The sequence below is a fragment of the Schistosoma mansoni genome, chromosome W (assembly GCF_000237925.1).
Source record: "Schistosoma mansoni strain Puerto Rico chromosome W, complete genome".
NCBI classification, from domain to species: Eukaryota; Metazoa; Platyhelminthes; class Trematoda; order Strigeidida; family Schistosomatidae; genus Schistosoma; species Schistosoma mansoni.
The window spans coordinates 43,146,967-43,169,458 of record NC_031502.1 but is presented as its reverse complement, the minus strand read 5'-3'; the positions used below and the strand labels follow the sequence as shown (position 1 = coordinate 43,169,458).

The 22,492-nt window shown below is 40.5% G+C and overlaps 2 protein-coding genes across 2 annotated transcripts; one reads left to right on the top strand and one right to left on the bottom strand.

Moving 5' to 3' along the window:
* The first annotated feature begins 5,242 nt into the window (after window positions 1–5,242).
* Window positions 5,243–18,972, top strand: Smp_005010 (chitobiosyldiphosphodolichol alpha-mannosyltransferase). Its single transcript, XM_018789791.1, has 7 exons — window positions 5,243–5,377; window positions 10,883–11,131; window positions 11,168–11,376; window positions 11,420–11,617; window positions 16,771–17,030; window positions 17,901–18,073; window positions 18,604–18,972. The coding sequence occupies exons 2-7, from the start codon at window positions 10,901–10,903 to the stop codon at window positions 18,946–18,948; spliced, it is 1,416 nt and encodes a 471-aa protein (XP_018655198.1). The 5' UTR covers window positions 5,243–5,377; window positions 10,883–10,900; the 3' UTR covers window positions 18,949–18,972.
* A 703-nt stretch (window positions 18,973–19,675) lies between these two features.
* On the bottom strand, window positions 19,676–22,051 carry Smp_005020 (putative cbl; the record flags this gene model as incomplete). The annotated part of the gene is made up of 1 exon (XM_018789790.1): window positions 19,676–22,051. The coding sequence occupies one exon, from the start codon at window positions 22,049–22,051 to the stop codon at window positions 19,997–19,999; it is 2,055 nt and encodes a 684-aa protein (XP_018655197.1). The 3' UTR covers window positions 19,676–19,996.
* Between the last annotated feature and the right edge of the window lie 441 nt (window positions 22,052–22,492).

Below are 22,492 nucleotides of genomic sequence, written 5' to 3'. Positions count from 1 at the left end.
TGATGCCTAAACATTCAGACGACACTTTTTGTGCGACCATTATCTACAATATGAGTGACTGAAAAGGAGAGTACATGTATATAGTTAATGTAAGCCAACCTTAGCATTTTGAATGACAACTTTACAAATCTGTAATAGGACTTCCGAGGTCAAATTACAACAGTTTAAATTACTCGCTATTGTTAGATATGAATCATCCTATCTCTGTTCAAGACTGCAATTGGTCAGACTCTTATCGACCTATGGGCATACTGTGCTCGTCCTGTCGGAAAAGCCTCTATTCACTTGCCTCATATCAAAGATGAATACCGCTATTTTTAAATGTTCTGTACTCAACCAGTATGAATGATCTTTATCTTGAAGCTAAATATTAGGATTACATATATTCATGACTATTTTGAAAACATTTATTTTGATGAATATTCCTGAAAATTTATTGATAAGACTGAAAATAATTAGACATTCTCATAATATTATTTTTGTAAAAAGTTTTCTATATTTGTAAATTTAAGACTCCAGCTTGTGAATTTCTTTCATCACTATAGTGGGATAACATCTAAAACATTTCAACACATCTATCACTTCTTTTACCAGCCAGCAGATAATTACATACAACATTTGTCAATTAGATAAAACGGAATTTCTGTTTAATAATAAATATATTTTTGTTATATCTTAATGAGTGGAAATATTGTATTTCTGACGTTTCGTGACTTGGTACAAGCCACCTCTCCAGAGTAAATAAATAACCGACATCAAGTTAACACAAGTTTAAATAGTACAAAGGAAAGTACGGCTGTCTAATCTTCTAACTTAGCTATAGATTTCACTGGAGAGATATATTGTTTATTTCAGAGTTCACTATAGAGGACATTTATAAAGCGATGTGAAATCAGTCGGAAACGCAAATGAACACAAAACATCTTTCTGAGAACAATATACAGTCATGATTAGACAGAGATCAATCTGAGATGCACAGTCTTGTCATATTTTAATTTACGGGACTATTTATCAACCTGTATAGACCTGTTCGTTATGCTTCTCGATTCTAGTCTCAAACATGACAAACGAAAATTTTATGGTTGAAATCATGAGTCAATTGAAGCTAGACCACCATGAAAAACTTGGAAGCACTGCACAGCCATTTCGTCCTATTTTGAGACTCCTCAACTGTGCGCATCCACGATCACGCCTCATGAGATTTAAACCCAGGACCGGTCAGTCTCGCACGCGAGCGCTTTGTATTTAGATCACTGAACCGGCATCCAACGGTGTTAATGTCTAACTTCAACCAATCCACCGAATTGGGTAACCATCCACCATTGTCTTCAGTGAGTTACTATCTCCCAACAGACCTGGTTGAACTCCACCGATCACTGCTTCTCACTAGAACTCTAGGGAATACCTCACGCAGTGACGGGGCAGATGACACGTGCTGTTGACTGGGACGTGAAAATGAGGTCTCAGGTGCATCTAGCGTGGGATCCGAAGTAGATGTAGAGATCCCGCTAGAAGCTTTGATGGGTCTAGCATTGGGTCTCGGCTTATCAGGTAGGGCACTGTCATCGACGTGTGCTGTCATGAAACGATCAATGCTGACTACTTAGACGCGGCCATGTCGATCAACCTTGAAGGTCTTTTCGTGACGGAAAATCACGTGAAAAGGGCCTTCGTAAGGCTGTTTGCTCAGATTGACCCTAAGTTGTCGCGTACCATAGTTAGGAATGACTGAGTCATCCGCAGCGCGTAGTCGAAGCATCGTAACATGAGACTTACTGTTACTGATAGGTACGACAGAAACTTGGGCACCTGTACCCACTAGGTACCTAGCGTTGGTGCGATAATCGTGCACGTAAAATAAACGGTCAAACTGAGGTGAAGGGCTGGTGAGTACGGCCGTATTTACTCACCGGCTCGGGAAGTTCCCGCCTTGTATGAGCAGGGAGCTCGACAATGACGGGCACCGGCCCCGAAGGCACGGTGGAACCAGCACCAACTCGGACTCTCTTCCGAAGCCGCCTTCTGGCGTGGCTTGGAAGATGCCCGATTGAGGCGAGTCGTTACGGCTCTACAAGATCTTGACCTGGGTCGAGGGACGTAGGGGTCTGGCACTTTTGAACGGTCTCGAAAACTGAGATGGGTGTGGATACATTTATCCCTATCCCCATGAGCCGTAGGTCGCCTAGCATCGAGATCAATCTTTGAACGGGGAGTACAAGCAACCACATAGTTGTCTTTGGCGTTAACTCGTGTTAGAATCTTGTCTGCTATGCGGGCAACCTTGATGAGTGGGGTGTCCTCGAGCAGAGCCGTAAGAGTTGGTTGAATGCTCGCTGGTAAGGCTTCGAGCCACAGCTCTTTGACTATCTCGAAGTCAGCTGTTGTGTTTCCTGCAAGAGATCGCAGGCGCGTGAGGTGGTGGCTCGGCTTAGCATCACCCATAGGGTGATGTGCTAATAGGGTCCTCAATCGTTCCTCCCTTGAGGGGAGGAAATGTCGAAGGATTGCATCCTTGAGACGGTCGTAAACGTTTGAAACGTTTGGATTGAGGACAATCTCAAGAAGAGCGGTTAAATGATCCCCGGGCAATGACTCCAGAGCGTAGGCGTACTTTTGCCTTTGCTTGGTTATGCGGCGGATCTCGAATTGAGATTCCAGTGCCGCGAACCAGACTTCTGGATCATGAGGGATAAATGGAACCGGTCGAAAACTAATAGCCTGTACCTCGGAGTCTATTATATTTATGCTATTCTTATCGTTATCCACCATATTAAGTTGCCAAAATATTATATATTGGAAGATATCAATACGAATATGTGCAACGGATGTGGATAGATGAATAGACTCACCGAATTGATCCGGGTTGGAAAGTTGGCCAAGTTTGAATTGTGCTCGATGAATTGCGTTACCAGTTGTGGTTCACCAGATGTATTGCGTGTTTCAAATACGGCTCACCAGATGTAGTAGGGTCGAGTCGAGGACGGACTATGATCACTACTACTATACGATTACGTGCCCAGAAACGATTTGGTTCCTTTGACAACGCGGAAAACAGAAGGCTTTAATTAATCCAGATGAAGTATATTTATTGGCGATCTCGTGGTATCGATAGAATACCGAGACGTGCCAACGGGTACAGGCAAAATGGGTAGAGCGTAAGAAAGTTCGAACGGAACAAGGAGGATAGCGGAACAAGAAGTGAGTCTGATACAGTCAAACAAATACAGTAAAACAATCTCTGGTACAATTGGTTACAATAATAATAATTGTTTCTGTTATTCCAATCGTGTTCTTATCGAGACCAGCCGGTCACTACAACTTGATCCGATCAATCCTCAGTCAAAATAAGTTCTTAAGGCAGCAAGGAAACATTGTTTCAGTTTCAGTTTGGAAAGGACAGGAGGCTTGATGGCCTATGTTAGTCCTGGCAATTATGGTCTCTCAGCCGATCCAACTTTCTTTTGAAGGAGTCGACAGATGGAGCCTCAACCACGTGCTGAGGTAATGAATCCCACTCGTTGATTATTCGATTGGAAAGTCGGTAGTCAGCTGACAAGTAATTCGTTCTTGGCTTGCGAACTTTTTTCGAATGTCCTCGTAAATTTTCTGTTTCGGGAGACAAGAAAAATGAGGGCATATCAAGTGCAAATTTATCACTAAGCAATTTGAAAACTGTGATCAAGTCGCCTCTGATTCTTCGATATGACAGCGGGAATTGGTTTAGCTTGGTCAGTCTAGTACCGTATGGGAGTTTCGCTATTCCGGGAACCAGCCGAGTTGCTGTTCTCTGAACCCTTTCCAAGAGTTCACTGTCTTTTTTAGGCAGGGGTTAGCTGTTTGTATGCAGTACTCAAGTTTAGGGCGTACGAACACTGTATACAAAGTCAGAAACGTTTTAGCGTCGAGACGACTAAAAGCCCTACGTATGGACCATAAAGTTCCAAAACCTTTGGCGGCTATTGCACGGCAGTGTGCAGTAGTCTTTAAATCTTGACTAACAAAGACTCCTGAGTCATTATGTGTCTGGACAATAGGTAGCTCAGTGTTATTCATCGTGTATGTATCTGTACCCTGGTGGCCAATATGCATCACAATACACTTGGAAGTATTTATCGGCAATTGCCAGGTTTGGGACGATTCAGATAATTTCTCCAGGTCGTTTCGGAGTTCTAAGCTATCACCCTTGCTTTGTATCGCTCTCCATATCTTGGCATCGTTAGCATAAAGCAAGACTGATGACGATAGTAGACGAGGGAGGTCATTTACGTACAAGAGGAATAACACTGGCACCAAAACTGTACCCTGGGGGACTCCACTAAGCACAGTTTCCCAGCTAGACAACTTGGAGTTCACCCGTACTCTTTGTTGACGCCCAACTAGGAAGTCTTTTATCCACATCAATAGATTGCCTCCAATCCCAACATTCCTTAGCTTATGTAACAGTCGGTTGTGCGGAACTTTGTAGAAAGCTTTGCTGAAGTCGATGTAAGCTACGTCTATAGGTAACTTTTGGTCCTTAAGAGTGCACTAGCTTTCACAAGCGACTAATAAGTTAGTGAGACAAGAGTAACCTGTTCTAAAACCATGCTGCTTCTCCGAGAGGATCCGGTTTTCATCGAGATACTTGAACAGCTCCTTCCGAATAATCTTTTCTAGGATTTTAACAACCACACTAGTTAGGCTAATTGGTCGGTAATTCTCAGGCTTATGTTTTGTACCTGTTTTGAAGACTGGACTTACTATGGCGTTCTTCCAGTCTTTTGGTAGACGACCCTGAGTTACGGATAGATTAAAACATACACTTAAAGGGTTCGCAACAAAGTTGGCTAATTCCTTTAGTAACCTAGGATGCAGTTCATCAGGTCCAGTGGATTTACCTATGTCAAGCTTTACTAGCAGACCAAAGACATCGAGTTCTTTAATGGTCACGCTGTCCAGTGCTTGTATTAAATGATTTCATAGCTGTCAAGCTGTTCGGTAAAAGTTTTCGGGTTTTAGCAGTTATGTGTATTTTTTTGTAACCTTAGGAAATGTGAACTTATATATGTCTAGAATATCTTTACTGCCATGATCGAATCTATCCTTTTTGTATATCATGCTCCGTAAATATCCATAAAAAAATGCATGCAGGCAAAGGTCTGTCGACTCTTCAATGTAACTCAAGCACACACTATAAAGTAGATCCAGTTCTATATCTCAGCATAAACGTTTAAACATATTAGACGCGGTTGACTTAATAGCTGCGCAACGTGTTGTGATTGTTAAGTCGTCGTAACACTCTCTGGGTCCTATCCTACGAAGTTTTAGTTTGAACTTTCAAGTTCTATTAGTCTCGCTTGTTAATGTTAATTATCGTCGATCTTATTCACCACTAAAAGTGAGTGTATTCTATGTACTTACTGAATTGACGGTCCTAGAGAGAGTTTTAAGGCCAAATAAAGTGTGACCAGACTGATTAGGTCTCAATTTTGTTGTGAGAATATGGTCACTGTTGTTCCTCCTAATTTATACCTAAGCATTGTAAAGACAGAAATATTTCACATGGGTTTGTGCGTTTAACCTAGGAGAATGCATCTACGTTTATTTGGCCGGGAAGATAATTTCAAAACAATTGATAGATCTTGTGCAAACTAAAACGCCACAATAGAGTGATTCAGTACTATGAATCATCAGTTGGCGCGTGAATTAGTCTGTACAAGTTGCCGTGCGACACCACCGTATGTATCCACATTTTTACAATCCTAGGGTGAGACTAAAATGTATGGACGACCTTTAAACGACGCTGAAATGACCCTGAGAATGTTCACCTACTTACTGAGGTTAGATGAGGGTTATAAATTAGTGTGAGGGATTAGGATTTACAGTTGAACGCTAGGCTTAGAAACTAGATTTAGTGTTTTCATCATGAACTGACATCGGCCATAATGCTAAAATGGTATCTAATCAAATGAGTGAATCAATCTCGTTCCGAAATCCAAAATCTGCCATTTTAAATCTGGTTTTCTTCGTTCATAAATTATAATCTCGCCGATCCTAGCAGCAAGTTCTCGATGTTCTGTGTACTCATTTAGTAAAGTGACAAAAATCGTTTATAGAACCAGTCAGTCAGCTACAACGTAGGACCAGGCACATATATGCATCGGTCCAAGTTGCCATACCTCGTTAGCACAACAAGAACAACACCGGATTCATAGTAGTTAATTTAGTGTTGGTAGTAGTATATAAATTATAGGTTGTATATAAGGATATAGTATAGGAAGGGAGATATGAAGCAATTTTAGTCTCAAGGTTTAAGGGAAGATAAAGAGTGTATACACCTACGCCATTGTGATCGATTCTGAGCCATGTCACACAGAGTCTCCAACCATTGGTTACGATAGTGACGCGGACCCCAACCAGGTAGTCTGCATCTGCCAACATGGCTCAGGCTAGAAGTTAGTGACTTCAAACACTGATGCCATGTTTTGGTTTGGCCGCCCCTAACTCTCTTCCAACCGTCCCCAATACTAGTCATCATAGCGCGTCGTGGTAATCGGTATTCAGGCATACGTAACACATGGCCCAACCATCTCAGTCGATGAAGATTCATCACCTCATCAACTGATTTACCATCGTTCCCTAATACCCTGCGTCTAACCTCACTATTACTTACCCGGTTATCCCAGCATATGCGAGCAATATTTCTAAGGCATCTGTGGTCAAATACTAGTAACCTACGAGTATCTTCTACTCTTAATGGCCATGTTTCACAGCCGTAAAGTAGAACAGAGCGAACTGCTGCACAGTATACTCGTCCCTTAATTGATAGACGGATATCTCGTCTACGCCATAGGTGACGTAAGTTGGCAAAAGCCAAACGAGCTTTTTGAATCCGTGCAGAGATTTCGTCAGACACCAACCCATTAGGGCTGATCAGACTTCCAAGATAAGTGAAGTTGTCGACGCGTTCGACTACTTCACTCCCTATCCTTAGTTCGGGTGTTGACGCAGGCCAGTCCTGGAGTAACAATTTACATTTGGATGGGGAGAAACGCATCCCAAACATCCTGGCATTATTACTGAGTTCCAACAGAAGACTCTGCATTTTGCCAGCGTCTTCACCAAACAGGACTATGTCATCTGCGTATTCTAAGTCGCTTAGTGGTCCCCCTGGTAGGAGATCAATTCCTGTAGATTCAGTCGAAGAGAGTGTTATTTCCAGCAACAGGTCTATAATGAAGTTAAACAAAAACGGGGATAGTGGACAGCCTTGACGGACACCACTTGAGGTTGTAAAATCATATGACAGTTTGCCATAAGCTCTCACTCGACTAATAGTGTTCGAGTAAAGAGCCTTCAAAAGGTTTATGTACTTCTCAGGTACACCTTTCAATGACAAACACTGCCACAGAACCTCTCGGTCTACAGAGTCAAATGCTGCTTTCAAGTCAAGAAAAACTATCATTGTCGGACGCCGATAAGCGTGTCTGTGCTCTAAAACTTGACGAATGGTGAATATGTGGTCGATACAGCCACGACCAGGTCTGAAGCCAGCCTGATTTTCTCGTGTTTGCAGTTCACGAGTCTTAGTTAGGCGCCCGATAATTATTGAGGCTAGTATTTTAGATGCTATGTTAGTCAGACTAATCCCTCTATGGTTATCGCAGGATGATTTGGACCCCTTATATATTGGGACAATCAGTGATTGTGACCTGTCGGATGGGATTACGTCCAACTCCCAGATTTTAGTCAGGATATTAGTCAACCTAATCGCTAAAATTGGACCTCCATATTTAAAGACCTCTGGAGCCAATCCGTCTGGACCAGCTGCTCTTCCTCGTTTCAGATTAGCTATAGCCTTTTGAACTTCAAGTAGGGTCGGGGGGCCTACTTCAATGTTCCATTTAGGTTTTCTGGGAATAGTGGGTAGTTGTGCAGTAGCTGAAGGCCAGCTAAGCTGCTCCTTAAAGTGTTCCGCCCATCGTTCTAAACGTTTAGGTTGAGAGCAGATAAGGGTTCCGTCTTTTTCGGAGATTGTCTCCCTTACACTGGACTTCTTAATTCCGGTTTCTTTTATTAGTCTGAAGAGTTGCCTGGTGTTGCCTACAGCCGCTGCCTTTTCCATCTCTTTTGCTTTCGTTGCCCACCACTGCTCACGATCGTTCCTTAGACTTTTAGTTAACCTAGATCTAGTTTCTTTACGCTCTTCGTCATGTTCAGAGCCTGATGGGATGAGTTTACGCGAATCCATCAGTGAAATAGACTTAGAGGAAATCCACTGGTTTTTTGGAGCCCTATGGTTTAAATGACTAATAGATGTTACTGCTGTTTCCACAGCTGTTCGTATGTCTTTCCAAGCAGCATCTGTGTCAGTCTCGTCTACAGAACTGCCTAGATGTGAACTCAGTTGTTTCTGGAATTCGCATTTGGCTTTCTCGTCCTCCAGTTCAATCCTAATGGGTCTTCTTAGTGTACTTTTCCTGCGTCCATTGAGGCGCAGACAAATGCGCGCTCGTATTAAAGCGTGATCAGAGTCTAAACAAGTATTCCAATACGAGCGACAATCTTCTATTGAGCCTCTCCAACGATGACTGATGACAATATGGTCTATTTGAGTCCATCGTTGGTTTGGTGCAGGTGGTCGCCATGTTAGACGATGTCTCTCCTTATGCTTAAAATTAGTGCTTGCTAAAAATAAACGATTGTCTGAGCATAGTTGCAACAGACGATCACCATTATCGGTTCGTTGAGCCGGAATACTAAAACACCCACCTAAATGTCTTTCTGTTTGATTTAAGCTGCCTACCTGGGCATTAAAGTCACTCGCTACGACTACTATGTCTGAGCGCTTAGCTTTCTGAAGAAGCTCAGAGAGTTTTCTGTAAAAGTCATCTTTTACTTCATCATGGCTGCAGTCAGTGGGAGCGTAGGCAGAAACGATGAAAAGGCAACGACGTGTGTCTCTATCCTTCCGAGTTCTTACGGAGCCATTTAGCCGGACAGCACACAGGCGACTGTTAACGGGGATCCATTCTAGTAGTGCCTGTTCTGCCCTTGTACTGAGTGCTATGCCTACACCTGCAAGTCCGCGAGAACTAGCAAACGGGTCGCCAGATACACGGAGGGTGTATTTCGTCGGCTGTCCATTTTGGTGAGGTGAGGTCAAGTGAATGACCACACTTGGATCCTGTATGCGTGTTTCGGAGACACAGCATATATCAATGGTACGAGATTCTAGGGTCTTAGCCAAGAAGCCTGTTGACCGATTTGGCATAGGGTACGTACGTTGAAGGCTCCAATGTGTAGTTTGGAGCGAGGTTTTAGTAGACCTGGGACAGCGTTTCGCGCACTAGAATCGTTGGCCATGGTGACACTTGAGGAGGAAACCGAGAGAGGAAGTCTAGTGTTGAAAGTCAAGGTAGAAGGAATAGTAAGAATTGAAGAAGGAGATTGATTATGAATACAGTGGTCTTGAGTGTTGTTAGAGGTATGAGGGCAGTTATCACTTCCCGGTTGCCCACACCGTGGAAGGATTCTTCTAGAGGTACCTGAAAAGGAAATTGGGTTAGAAGTGGTCTTAATGACCTGAGAGCGTGACCGCAGTGCCCGTAATGTAATCTCCCGTAACCAGTTTAAGAATTCATCTCTATCTGCATATTAGTGAATTTTTTTCAGAATGGAGCAAGTTGCTTCACGATATACATGCTCTCCTCCCCCTATCCACTTAGCTATGCAACTAGCTATCCAGTCAATAATCTCTTTGGAGTGCAGATCACCAACTGATGTTTATAGTAATTGATGAACTTAAGCGGCGATAGAAATAAAGAAGAATAGGTGTAGAATGCAATAATAGAGACTATAATAATAGGTCGCATTATTCGAAGTCTTGCTCGCCAGTGTTGATCATCAACGTAAATGACCTGTGTCGAATAGTTGGGGTCAATTAGCGTTGAAGTCACACGTTACGGTTAGTGCCTAACATGGATTACCGATTCGTCGTATCCACGTACTGTTGCTATCTTGATGACCACGCGGCCTAAATCACGTTATTACAAAAATATATTAGTAAGAGTAGGTAAAAGGAAGAGAGTGCGATCACCAACACATGGGCCAGTCCATGAAGTGCAATTAACTGGCGCGTGTTAATTGTCGTTGACCTTAACGAGGACTGGTGAACTGCTCGATATTCAGTGACCCGACTGCCGGATGATTCGGCTAGGGCTCAGTTACATTTTACTGGCTCTACAAGAATAATGTCCTCATTGTCCTTATGAATTATGATTTATAGTAATTGGCTGATTAACTGTGAGGTATTTAGTTCTCTGAGTTGATCCTTGCACCAAACCGTGCCTTTAAAGCTATGAAGATATCAAAATACTACTCTGTGGTTGTTTTATGTAGCTCACCTGTTAATAGGCTTTTGGGATATTTATTTAAAAGTACCTCATACAGATAGTTGGGAATTAAAACCATTTAACTCACGACTTAAATTGTGATTCTCCTGTCATTTCTCAGTTTCTGTCCGCAATGGTCGATTTATATACTCACGGCCTTTATCGAACTTTTTTATAAAGTGTTATTTCAACCAGTTTCACGAATTGCTGAAAAATGATAGTACAGCTACTTCTATAGGGTTTGACACGATGGTGACACGACACGATCCAGAAAAACCAAACTCAGGGAATTCTATCGCGAACAAATTTTGTTCGGGTGATAAGCCGAAACCCTCAATCGGAAAAAAAGTAGGTGTGCTACTCTAGTTACTGTTTCATGAAAATAGTTTGTATGATGTAGTTTCGACTCCAGAATTGATAGATGAATTACATTTAAAAACAATCTTGGTGTTTGAAAACGAGTTGTGAAGATTTGTGCACATACATACGTTTCAACTATTTTATTGTAGGTTTTGGGGAATTAATTGATGGTCGCTGATCGAACAGCTCATGTTATTGTTCTGGGTGATCTATCACGATCGCCAAGAATATTGTCCCAAGCTCAGTTTTTGGCTCGTGATGGTTGGGATGTAACTATATCAGGATACAAAGCTGAAACAATAAACCCGTCCAATATTAAGTTGAAAGTCCTGGGTATACCTATGTGTCCGAATTTCAGAGCTCTACATTTCCCTTCGTTTATGGTTTTTATCCTCAAGGTGTGTTTAATTTTCTTTTAAACGTGTTAACTTTAGTTTATTTTTACGGCTCTAGCACTCTTCTGTCATCTTGCCAGATACTGCCGTAGTCGTTTAATTGTGGTTCAGAATCCTCCTGCAGTACCAACTTTTTTCATTTTGTGGTTATTTATCAAGATTACTGGCAAGAATTTAGTTATTGACTGGCACAACTATGGTTATACTCTTGTAGAGCTAAATGCGCCTAGTAAAAGTTTATTCACGCGGTTAGCAAACCTATTCAATTTATATCCTTAATAATATTTGTAGGTTGTACTACATATTGGAAGTTGATTTTGCAAGTCGTTTTATGTCCAGAATGTCCGATCGTGTTGCGAATGTTTGCGTATCCAAAGCTTTAAAATATGATATGAGAATGAAATCAATTGAAGCAACTGTTTATTATGATCGACCTGCAGAGGAATTCAAACCTACACCTGTAGATGTTGCGCACTGTCTGTTCTTGAAGTAAGATCATTCAGTTCTCTTTTCCGGTTAATCAGTAGTCAGTACCCATTATGTTTTTAAATAGTAATCTATAATTAGTAACATTTTTCGGCAAATATTTAATTGAGGTTATTTTGTAGCTTTATTTCTGTCCTATGTGTAAAGATTATGCTAGATTATTCACTAGCCATCAAGATATAAACTTACCTCTCTGGAAATATTAATCTTATTTGGAAATTTTATGGCTACTAATTTTAAAAACCCCTCTTCACATATTAACTGGAGACTCCTAATAGACCCATTAGAGCGACGACGAGGCCAAAAGCTAATTCCAGGGACAATCGAGGTCACACTTAGGCCTTTCTGAAAACGAGTGTGGCCCAGATGTTGCTGGGAAAGATAGATGATCAACTGTGGAAACAGCAGCGACATCCGCTTGTAATTTGAATCAAAGGGTTGAGAAAAACCAGTGGATTTATGTCACATCTGTTTCACTGATGAACTCTCCTAAGCTTATCTCATCAGGCTCTAAACACGATGATGAGCGGAAACAAATCAAATTTAGGTTAACCAGAAGTCTAAGAAATGATCGTGAGCAGTAATGGGCAACAAACGCAAAAGATATAAAAAAAAATGCAGCATCTGCATGTAACACAAGATAGCTTTACTAATAGAAGAAACTGGAATTAAGGAGTCAAATGTAAGTGAGGCAGTCGCTGACAAAGACGACACTCGTCTGCTCTCAGTCCAGACGTTTAGAACGATGGGCGAATCACTTATAGGAGCAGTTCAAATGGCCTTCTGCTACTCTACAACTACCCACCATATCCAAGCATCGTGAGTGGAACATTAAAGAAGGTCCCTCGACTCTGACTGAAGGTCATAAAGCTGTAGCTAATCTGAAATGAGGAAGATCAGCTGGTCTATATGGATTGGCTCCAGAGATCTTTAGGATTGTGGTCTAGTTTTAGCGAATAGGTTGACTAGTATTTTAATTAAAATCTGCTAACTAAATTTAATCCCATCTGATTGGTCGTAATCACTGGTTGTCTCGATACATAAGAAGGGGTCAAAACATCTTGTGATAAACATAAAGGGATTAGTTTAACTAATATAGCGTCTAAAATACTAGCCTTAATAATTATCGGATGCCTAACAAAGACTCGTGAACTGCGAACACCAGAAAATCAGGCTGGTTTCACACCTGGTCGTGGATGCACCGATCACATATTTTCTATTCGTCAGGTCTTAGGACACAGGTATACTTATCGGCTTCCGAAAATCGTGGTCTTTCTTGACTTAAAAGCAGTATTTGGCTCTGTAGATTGAGAGGTTCTGTGACAGTGTTTGTCATTGGAAGGCGTATATCAGAAGTTGTTATAAATTTGTTTTGACAATAAACGACCCAGCTATTCCTATTGCTTAGTATTCTTATACGATGACACTCGACAAGACCCCAAAATCAGAACACGTTGAACAGGAATCACTGATTTGAATAACGTTCATATATTTATAGTATATACAAAAGAAGCTTCTAGATTTTTCTCCAATAATATGCCCGGGCTGATCGGTTTAGAATTAGCCAATCAGCGCGCAGCAACACCATCATGCATGAAACATGATTTAATCCAATCTATGTCCCGCTAACACCTCCCCCTTGAGCAGATTCGTACGATCTGGTGCTAGGGTCCAACTGCAACCGAGTGACTGGCCTGCGCTTTCTATCTGTCTATCGTCTAGGCAATAAGGAAGTTGTGTCACTCTTTGCTTGCACAGAAACTGACTTGTCTGTTCCGGGCGTTTTAATTTCAAAGGTGTCTAGCAGAACGTCAAGAGGTATGCGATGTCGATTCTCGCTGCTGGCTATCGAAGTTGCTTTCAGTTGGTTAGCATGACGTATCCAAACTTCTGAGCCAACTGACACCTCATAAACCACATTCCCTTTCTTTCTCATGATCCGACCAGCTGTCCACGTAGGATGTTTACCACGATAGTCCATAGCAAGTACTTTTTGACCCACCGTGAACAATCGTCTTTGTGCCCCATGGTGTCGATTGAACTGCTTCTCCATAGATAAGTTTCGTTGGGGCTCACGAGCTGGCGTCGGACGGATAACATCGAAATGTGTCCTTATTTTTCTGCCAAGTAAGGCTTCCGCTGGAGAGACCCCATTTGTTGTTTGAGGGTTCGGTGTAGAACGGTAGATAAACAGGAACCTCTCTAAGATCTCGTCGGTGGTACCCTCCCCTCCTGATTTTTTTCAGATCATTTTTGAACGTACCAACAAAATGTTCTACCTGGCCATTCGATTGCGGATGGAATGGAGGTGTTCGGATGTGCCTGATTCCGTTTTGCTGACAAAATTCTGAAAAGATAGACGATGTAAATTGTGTGCTGTTGTCGCCGACTACTTGTTCTGGAACCCCGAAACGACTGAATAGTTGCCGCAGTTTTCTAACTGTGCAGCTTGCTGTTGGATGTTCCATGATGAAGATTTCCGACCACTTGCTGTATGCGTCCACTACCAGAAGGTAAGTTTGTCCATGGAATGGACCAGCGAAGTCTAAATGTATACGCTGCCACTGTGACTGTGGTATCGGCCATAATTGCAACTCTGCTTTTCGTGGTGCTTTTGCTGCCAATGCACATTTTGTACACAAACGGGATAGCTGCTCGAGTTGGGTATCTAATTGTTGCCAGTATACATAACTTCGTGCTAGAGCTTTCATGCGGTTTATTCCAGGATGTCCTGCATGCAGCTGTTGGAGGACTGCCGGTTGCAACTTCTTTGGGATTATGACACGTTCAGCAAACATGAGACAATCGTCGATGATTGAAAGAGATAATCTGCGCTGATAAAACTGCTGAAGCTCTGTTGAACTGATCTTCGAGGGCCACCCTTCTAGGTGGAACTTTCTGACCTCTTGTAGAACAGGGTCTCGAAGAGTCTCTTTTCTGACTTCATCTGACGACACTGGAGTGTTTCGGATTGCCGCTGCTACTACACTCCGTATTTCTGGATTAACTGATATCGAGGCAATGATCATGTCCTCCGGTCCAGGATGTTGAACTCCAATAAGTCGTGAGAGGGCATCGGCTTGACCGATAGTATTGGTTGATTGATACCTTATGTTAAAGTCGTAGCTCAAAAACATTATTGCCCAGCGCTGTAGTCTGTTAGCTGTGTAGACAGGAATCCCTTTCTTTGAACCGAATATTACAATCAGTGGTTTGTGGTCTGTCAACAGAGTGAACTTACGGCCGTAAAGCATTTTATGAAATCTTTTGACAGCAAAAATGATTGCCAGAGCTTCCTTTTCGATTTGACTGTAGTTGCGTTCGGCTGGGGTAAGTGATCTGGCAGCATGGGCCATTGTCTTCTCTGTTTTGTCTGGAAACACGTGTGATATAACTGCTCCAACTCCGTGACTAGATGCATCAGATGCGACAACAATTTCCAAGCTGGGATCGAAGTGTGTCAAGAGAAGCTTTGAGGTGAGCATTGACTTGACTTTGTCAAAGGATGCTTGACATTCTGCTGACCACTACCAAGGTTTATCTTTCGATAGTAATTCATTCAGAGGGCCTCGAGGCTAACAGAAGTACATAAACCTTGTGAAGGCTCTTTACGTCAATACTACTAGTCGAATCAGAGCTTATAGAGAACTGTCATCTGGTTTCGCAACCTCAATTGGTGTCTGGCAAGGCTGTCTACTATCTCCATTTTTGTTCAACGTCATCATAGACCTACTGCTGGAAATAACGTTCTCGTTGACTGAATTTTCGGGCACTGATCTCTTACCAGGAAGTCCACTTATCGACCTAGAATACGCAGATGATATAGTCCTGTTTGGTGAAGACGCTGACAAAATGCGGAGCCTTTTGGTAGCACTGAGCAACAATGTCAGGATGTTTTGGATGCGTTTCCCCCCCTCTAAATGCAAGTTGTTGCTTCAGGGTCTGCGTCAACACCTGAACTAAGGATAGGGAGTGAAGTAGTCGAACGCGTCGAAAACTTATCTTGGAAGTCTGATCAGCCCTAATGGGTTGGCGTCTGACGAAATCTCTGCACGGATTCCAAAAGCTCGTTTGGCTTTTGCCAACTTACGTCACCTATAGCGATCGCAAGATATCTGTCTATCAATAATAGGACGAGTACACTGCGCAGCAGTTCGTTCTGTTCTACTTTACAGCTGTGAAACATAACCATTAAGAGTAGAAGATACTCGTAAGTTACTGGTATTTGATCACAGATATCTTAGAAATATTGCTCACATCTTCTGGGATCACCGAATAAGTAATAGTGAGGTTAGACGCAGGGTATTAGGGAACGATGGTAAATCAGTTGATGAGGTGATGAATCTCCATCGACTGAGGTGGTTGAGCCACGTGTGCTTGAACACCGATTACCACGACGCACAATGCTGACTAGTGTTGGAGATAGTTGAAATAAAGTTTGGGGCGGTCAAACCAAAACGTGGCATCGATGCTTGAAGTCTGGTCTGAGCTATGTTGTCAGATGCAGACTACTTGGTTGGGGTCTATGCAGCTATCGTAACAAATGGTTGCAGACTCTGTGTGACATAGCTCAGAATGGATCACAATGGCGTAAGTGTATACACTTTTTGTCTTCCCCTAAACCGTGGGATTAAAATTACTTTATACCCTTCTTCCTACAAACTAACTCTTCTTGTGTCATATCTTTATACGCAATCTTTTTCTAATATATTACTACCATTGAAGTAACTGCTTCTACGTATTTGTTCGTCTTGTCGTGCTAATAAGGTGTGGCAACTTGGACCGATGCATATATGTGCATGGTCCTAAGTTGTAGCTGACTGACTGTATTAAAGTAACTGTGTACCAAGTACTGTGTGAAAGCCACTTGATATGAGTGAACCTCATTCCGTCACGAACCAAGGCTCAGATTTCATCTCCACATAAGACTGATGACAAGAAGTTATTACCTGTTCGTATTGTTGACTTTCCGTTTATCACTAGTGGGTACAAAAGCGGGTTAGTGTATATTTACGAATGTGAAATCGTACAAAAGTCGTTATTGTACTAATAAAGCACCGACTATATCAGCTAATTATTTCCGAAAAGTTAATTTCTATATTTTCCTAGTGTTTCTTGACAGTTTTCTCGACTTTATAGGTTTATTAAATTTTTAGACTCAGCGATCAATACGCAGTGTTTAGAAACAAACTAGATTCATGTCGATTCACACGCTTTACTGAGATAACTGCTTTGCCGACTAATACCAAGAACAATGAACCCCATTGGCGCCCAGATCGCCCAGCATTGGTTGTCAGTAGTTGCAGCTGGACACCTGATGATGACTTCACGTTGGCGATTAAAGCACTGGAAATCTACGACAAGGCAGCTGAAAAACTGGATTCAGGTTTACCCAGTATTGTGTTTGCTGTAACAGGTATAATTTTACGCTAAACTGTGTTCAGTCTTGTTGTCTTAGACATTTTTAACCTAATCTGACTTATCATTATCGTAGCGTGGTTGGTTTTGTCTATAAGTCATATTTGTCAAACTAATTATGGTATCATCCTAGATCAATCCTTTGCGTCTAAACTTTTTATTTTCTAATGGCTTCGCCCCTTCCAATCTTGTCTTAACTGCATTCTACTTGATATTGCGTTATCTGCATCCCAACTTCATTACCTGTATGTAGTTAATAATAAGAAGGCATATTTCGTTTACTCCACCAAAACAGAGCTTCAAGTATAGCATCGAACTGAAAATCTATTTAAATAATAGCAGTATTTTAGACTTCCGTTCATCTCACTTATTAAAAAGGTATCTATCCAAAGGACCTGTAATTTTACTTCGTAAAACAGATTTTAAAACACACTTCTTGATAACTTTAAAAGTGTTGTTCATTATACGAGATAATTTTAAGTCACTTATAGGTATCATTACCAAGGTCCAACTTATTATTATTAATGGCTTTATTCAATATTATAATAAGGATAGGGATAATTTCGAGTAAACTGAGCATTGGGTAGATTGTTATAAATAAAATAATATTTTTGTAATATCCCAATGAGTAGAAAAATTGGATTTTCTGACGTTGCGTGCCTCGGTGTAAGCCATTTCTTCAGAGAATTAATAACCAAATCAAAATTAATCCAAGTTTGAATAGTACAAAGGAACAACGCAAGGATATTATGTGCACATAATATTTTATTCAAGTCACTTAGTTCAAAGTACCACGGAAGTGATTTAAAGTTTCTACCTGAATGTGACTCACAAATATTGTCATGTCCTTTTACTTCCCTTGCTTTAGGTCGTGGTCCATTACAAAGCTACTATGCGAAATTAATACAAGAACAAAACTGGAAACATGTGGAAGTCGTTATGTTGTGGCTTGAGTGGTCAGATTATCCAGTTTTCCTTGGATGTGCTGACTTAGGACTTAGCATACATCGAAGTTCCTCGGGATTGGATTTACCCATGAAAGTGCGTTTGGAGTATTTTCAGATGTATTACAAAGAAGTAGTATGTGTAGTCTAAAATTGTTACCTTACGTAATATGTAACCACGAAGTGGAGTTATTGCCAGAATAATTTTTTAAACTAAGAAACATAAGTAAAACTATTTCTGTATCTACAGACGAAGCTCTTTGTGGATGCATTTAGGGGGAAATACCGTCATTTTGTTGTTTTGAAGTCTGAAAGGCTCTTATTTCCTGAAGAACGCTTACCAGATAGCCATACCATAAACTAGCCCAATCGTGAGTTAACACAAGATTACGTGAGTATGAAGGACAGAAGTACACGTGATAGGTATGTTCATCTTATTTTAATTGTAGTTCCAAAAACCTAGAATGGTCAAATATAGAAAACAAAAGCTTTGTTTATTAAGATTCAACTTTTCAATATATATATATATACCCATGTAGATTTTCACTTCTTACTAATCATCAATTATTTTAACCTAACATCATTTAACACATGTTCTATGGATATATTTTGATTGCATATGTTTAGGTAGTTGATTTACTTGGTGTGAACGTTCCCGTTCTGGCGCTAGGTTATGCAACACTAAGTGAATTAATGGAGGATAATAAATATGGCTTATGTTTCGAAACTGGCGAACAATTAGCTGATCAAATGTGCGACTTGTTGAAACCACGCCGTAATTCTACAATCCAATATACTTGTGAACCTAGCCGTTTTTTATCTGTTGGATCAGAAAAACTAATTTATTTTCGCGAATGTTTAGCTGAAAGAAACAAAAACCTGATTAGAGGATTCACCTACTGGAAAAATACTGCATTGCCAGTGTATGAAAAAGCAATTCATACTAACCCCTGTAAAAACAAAGATAATTAGACGGTAATACATAATTTTTGTTTCACTTGTTTATTTGAAGTCGAAAATTATAGTTACCACTTATTGTAATTAGCAATTACGTCAGATTTCCTAACGTACAATCGATTGATCACTGAGTAATGGTCAGTGCCACACCTGTTCAATCCTATCGTGTTGATCGAATTCTACCAATTAAGTCGCAGTATGGCCTTTAGTGTAAATGCTTCGATATCACGTGCATTATGTTGATATGCTAGGTATTTGGAAGTAGCTGACAGGAAATACTACTAGACCTACATCTCCAGTTGGTTGGGACTCCCCAGAAAGACACCTGCGATTTCCAGGTGAACTGATGCTCCCCGTGGGATTCGGATTTGCATCACAGTCTGAGATATTCTTGGTGCTCTAGAATAAATACTTACAATCAGCCAATCCCTAAAACGAGCACCAGTGTCCTGAAAATTGTAAATGCGCCTTACTGACGAGCGTCAGCGAGCACGAAACCACTACATCCAATCACTAAACATTTAATATCTACTCTATCTAATTCCAAGATAAGAATAATAATGAGTACCACACTATCTACCATGTATTACTGAAGTACTTATTTACTTTCCTAATCAGTGTAGACCCTATAAATAAATGGAAAATGTGGATAATTTCCGCTGACGCCCTTATATATAATCCGATTTAACCACATGGAGAGATTTTATTTGCACTATATTCTTTGGGATAAAAAAACAATTTTGAAAGTCAAATCGAATATATTTCAAACTATCAGTAAAATATCATACATTTATTCGTTGTTAAAATGAAATTTTAGTAGAAAATTTTATACGATATACAAAAAGATTAGGTAGACATTGTTGTCAGTACCAACTTGAAAGCACAAAAATTGGGTGATCCTACCTAAAATCTAGTCGAACTCTGCAGGACAATAATCATTAACCAATATAAGTAAAATCGAAAATAATAAAGTATAAAATAATTTTAACATTAAGCCTAATACATTATTTCTGAGCAAAATAACATTAGCCATATTATTGAAAATAAGTGCTTACAAGTCTCTCTAAACACGAGGCATAAAGTGCTTCCATATTTCATGTGAAATATGTAGACGGTTCTCCGTTAAAGTGAGTAAAAGCGTGGCTGTTGCTTCAGTCATTTCAGGGTGCAAACCAATTAATTCTCTCATATTTTCATTCACAGATCTTGTTTGGCATTCGGTGAGATCACAGTGTAACATACTGGAGGGGATCGTATTCTTGTTAGACAAATTATCTGAAAAACAGTTCATATGGTTCTTAGCATTCGATAACGATTCACAAATGAGATCTAGGTTTGTACTTATGTTCTGTTGTGCAGATGCCCTGATATCATCTTGCTGGTCTCGTATTCCGTCTTTTTCATTATAGGCTAAACTAACCTCCAATTCATCATCAGAATCTGACTTGTTTAAATCTAACTGAGCGTAATTTAAATCCATTGTACGACCACGACTCCCCGTATCTGTCTGGGACATAACATGTGTTAGCAACAGAGAATTGTTCCCTTGAGAGCATAAGCATCTATCTTCATTACAGTCACTAAGCGTATCATTTTTAACAGATGAGTCGGGATTTGTGAATTGAATGTTTTCATCGAAATCAGGACATGTTGAGATTTCGAATCCGCAGTTTGTTGAAGTAGGAGTATGACAACTAGCTTGAAGTTCGTTGTTGTAATTTACGGTATTATCTATGGTAGATGTCAGATAAAAGTTTCTTGGCGGTATAGGTGGTGGTCCCACAGATAGAGAATCTGGCGTGAGACTTTTTCTGTTACACAAGGCGCTGACAGAAGACGAAGCCAATTCCGAAGGCTTGTCAGCTATCTCATGAAGGGACGCTGTTTGATGACAAATCACGATAGGCTCACTGGGATGGAAACTTAGTTTACCAGAGTCGCTTGGTGGTTTGTAAGGATCAACGATAATATCTTCAGTCCCTTTAATTACCAGGCGGCAAAACGGACATGTTAGACCATTACCTGTGGATTGACAATTAAATAAGCAGTTCTTGCAAATCAAATGGCCGCAGGGTTCGAGTCGCGTATCTTTATTATTTTCATCACAAATCTTACATAATTCGAAGGTCGAACCCATCTCACAATAAAGCTGATATTGTTCCTTTGTTACTTGTAAGTGGACCTGAAGGAGATTATTTGTTAAATGGTACAACAAAGTGGTAGGACTGGGTTTCCCGTTCGGATATAAGTAGAACCCCTCTCTTTCTCCATCAACCAACGCTTGTGCCAAGGATTTGTTTTGTATTATAGTTTGTACGATTTTTAGTTCTTGTGTAATATATCCGATAGCCCACTGACCCAATTTAGTACATGATAATCGAAAAATGTATGTTCCTGGACCAGGGTGAGTGCAGTAGCGTTTAAGAACACCTTTAACTTGATCATACGTCATGAACGCCATGTAACCCGGATGGAGGATGGCTAACGCCTTCCAGGTTTCTAGTATATTGTTCCACGGTTGAAACAATCTAGTAAATACATCGAACTCAAAAATAGATACATAGTCATTGCAAGTTATGTCTATGGTCGTTTGGAGAGCCAACAGTTGAGTATCAGAGTCTATCCTGAATGTTTGAATTAACGAATCCTTGAATAATTGCCAAGAAACAACTACACTATCCCCAAAATTGCTCAACCACCATCGAGCTGCATTAGGTTTTGTTATACGGAAACCCTTTGAGTCGAAAGTATCATGTGGGAAGAGGGCTTCCAAATCGTTTAGCAGATGTGAATATACTAGCGACAACTTAATCAGACGAAACCGTGCATCTGAGTTGATATCGAAAATTTTCTCTTTGGAATTTTTGAAAAGACTAATAGTTTGCTTGGATTTTTCAATCAAAGTCGAAATATATATTTGAAAGTATTCTATTTCCGAGAGTGCATCATAGTTTTCTTCGTAATTTGCAATTATTCTTTGTAGTTTTTCATATATATCCGGAATCGTATCCAAAATATAAGGCGGACTGGCTTTCAAGCTCAATTTTGGTTGTTGGCAAAGACGTACAACTTTGTCAAGATATTTATAGCAAAAGTTAACACATTTTCTGTCAATCATTACAAGTCTTCACAAGAAGCTTATATGCAGTTGTAACTGACAGCATAAGTCCCCTAAAAAATATATTGTGAAAATTAGTGTGTAATTGACTATAGAGTTCAAACATTAAAGCAAAATATGCAAGGACGCAGCATCCAGAATAACGGACGTAAAACACCAAGACAGATTTCTTAACCAACATTTGTAATTTCGCGATATAAAAGATCTAGTGTTAGTGGAGGTATTGTGAACTTGCCAACCCCCATGTATTCGAGAGGATTACTAGTTTAAAAACATTGTCTTTCATTACTACTTATTAAACTTAGTTTTAGTCACGAAGTATACTGATTTCCTGTTTATAGACAATAAAGGATCTCCAGAAAAACATCGATCGTTAATATAATGCGAAATTCGATGGACTTGGCTATCGTATCAGCATGAGTTTCCACCAGTTTGTATACA

Excerpts from the sequence above, each read along its gene's own strand:
- Smp_005010 (XM_018789791.1), top strand. The coding sequence starts at position 10,901 with ATGGTCGCTGATCGAACAGCTCATGTTATTGTTCTGGGTGATCTATCA. Across the intron at positions 11,132-11,167 it reads TTATGGTTTTTATCCTCAAG|TTTATTTTTACGGCTCTAGC; the intron begins GTGTGTTTAATT and ends TGTTAACTTTAG. Across the intron at positions 11,377-11,419 it reads AGTAAAAGTTTATTCACGCG|GTTGTACTACATATTGGAAG; the intron begins GTTAGCAAACCT and ends TAATATTTGTAG.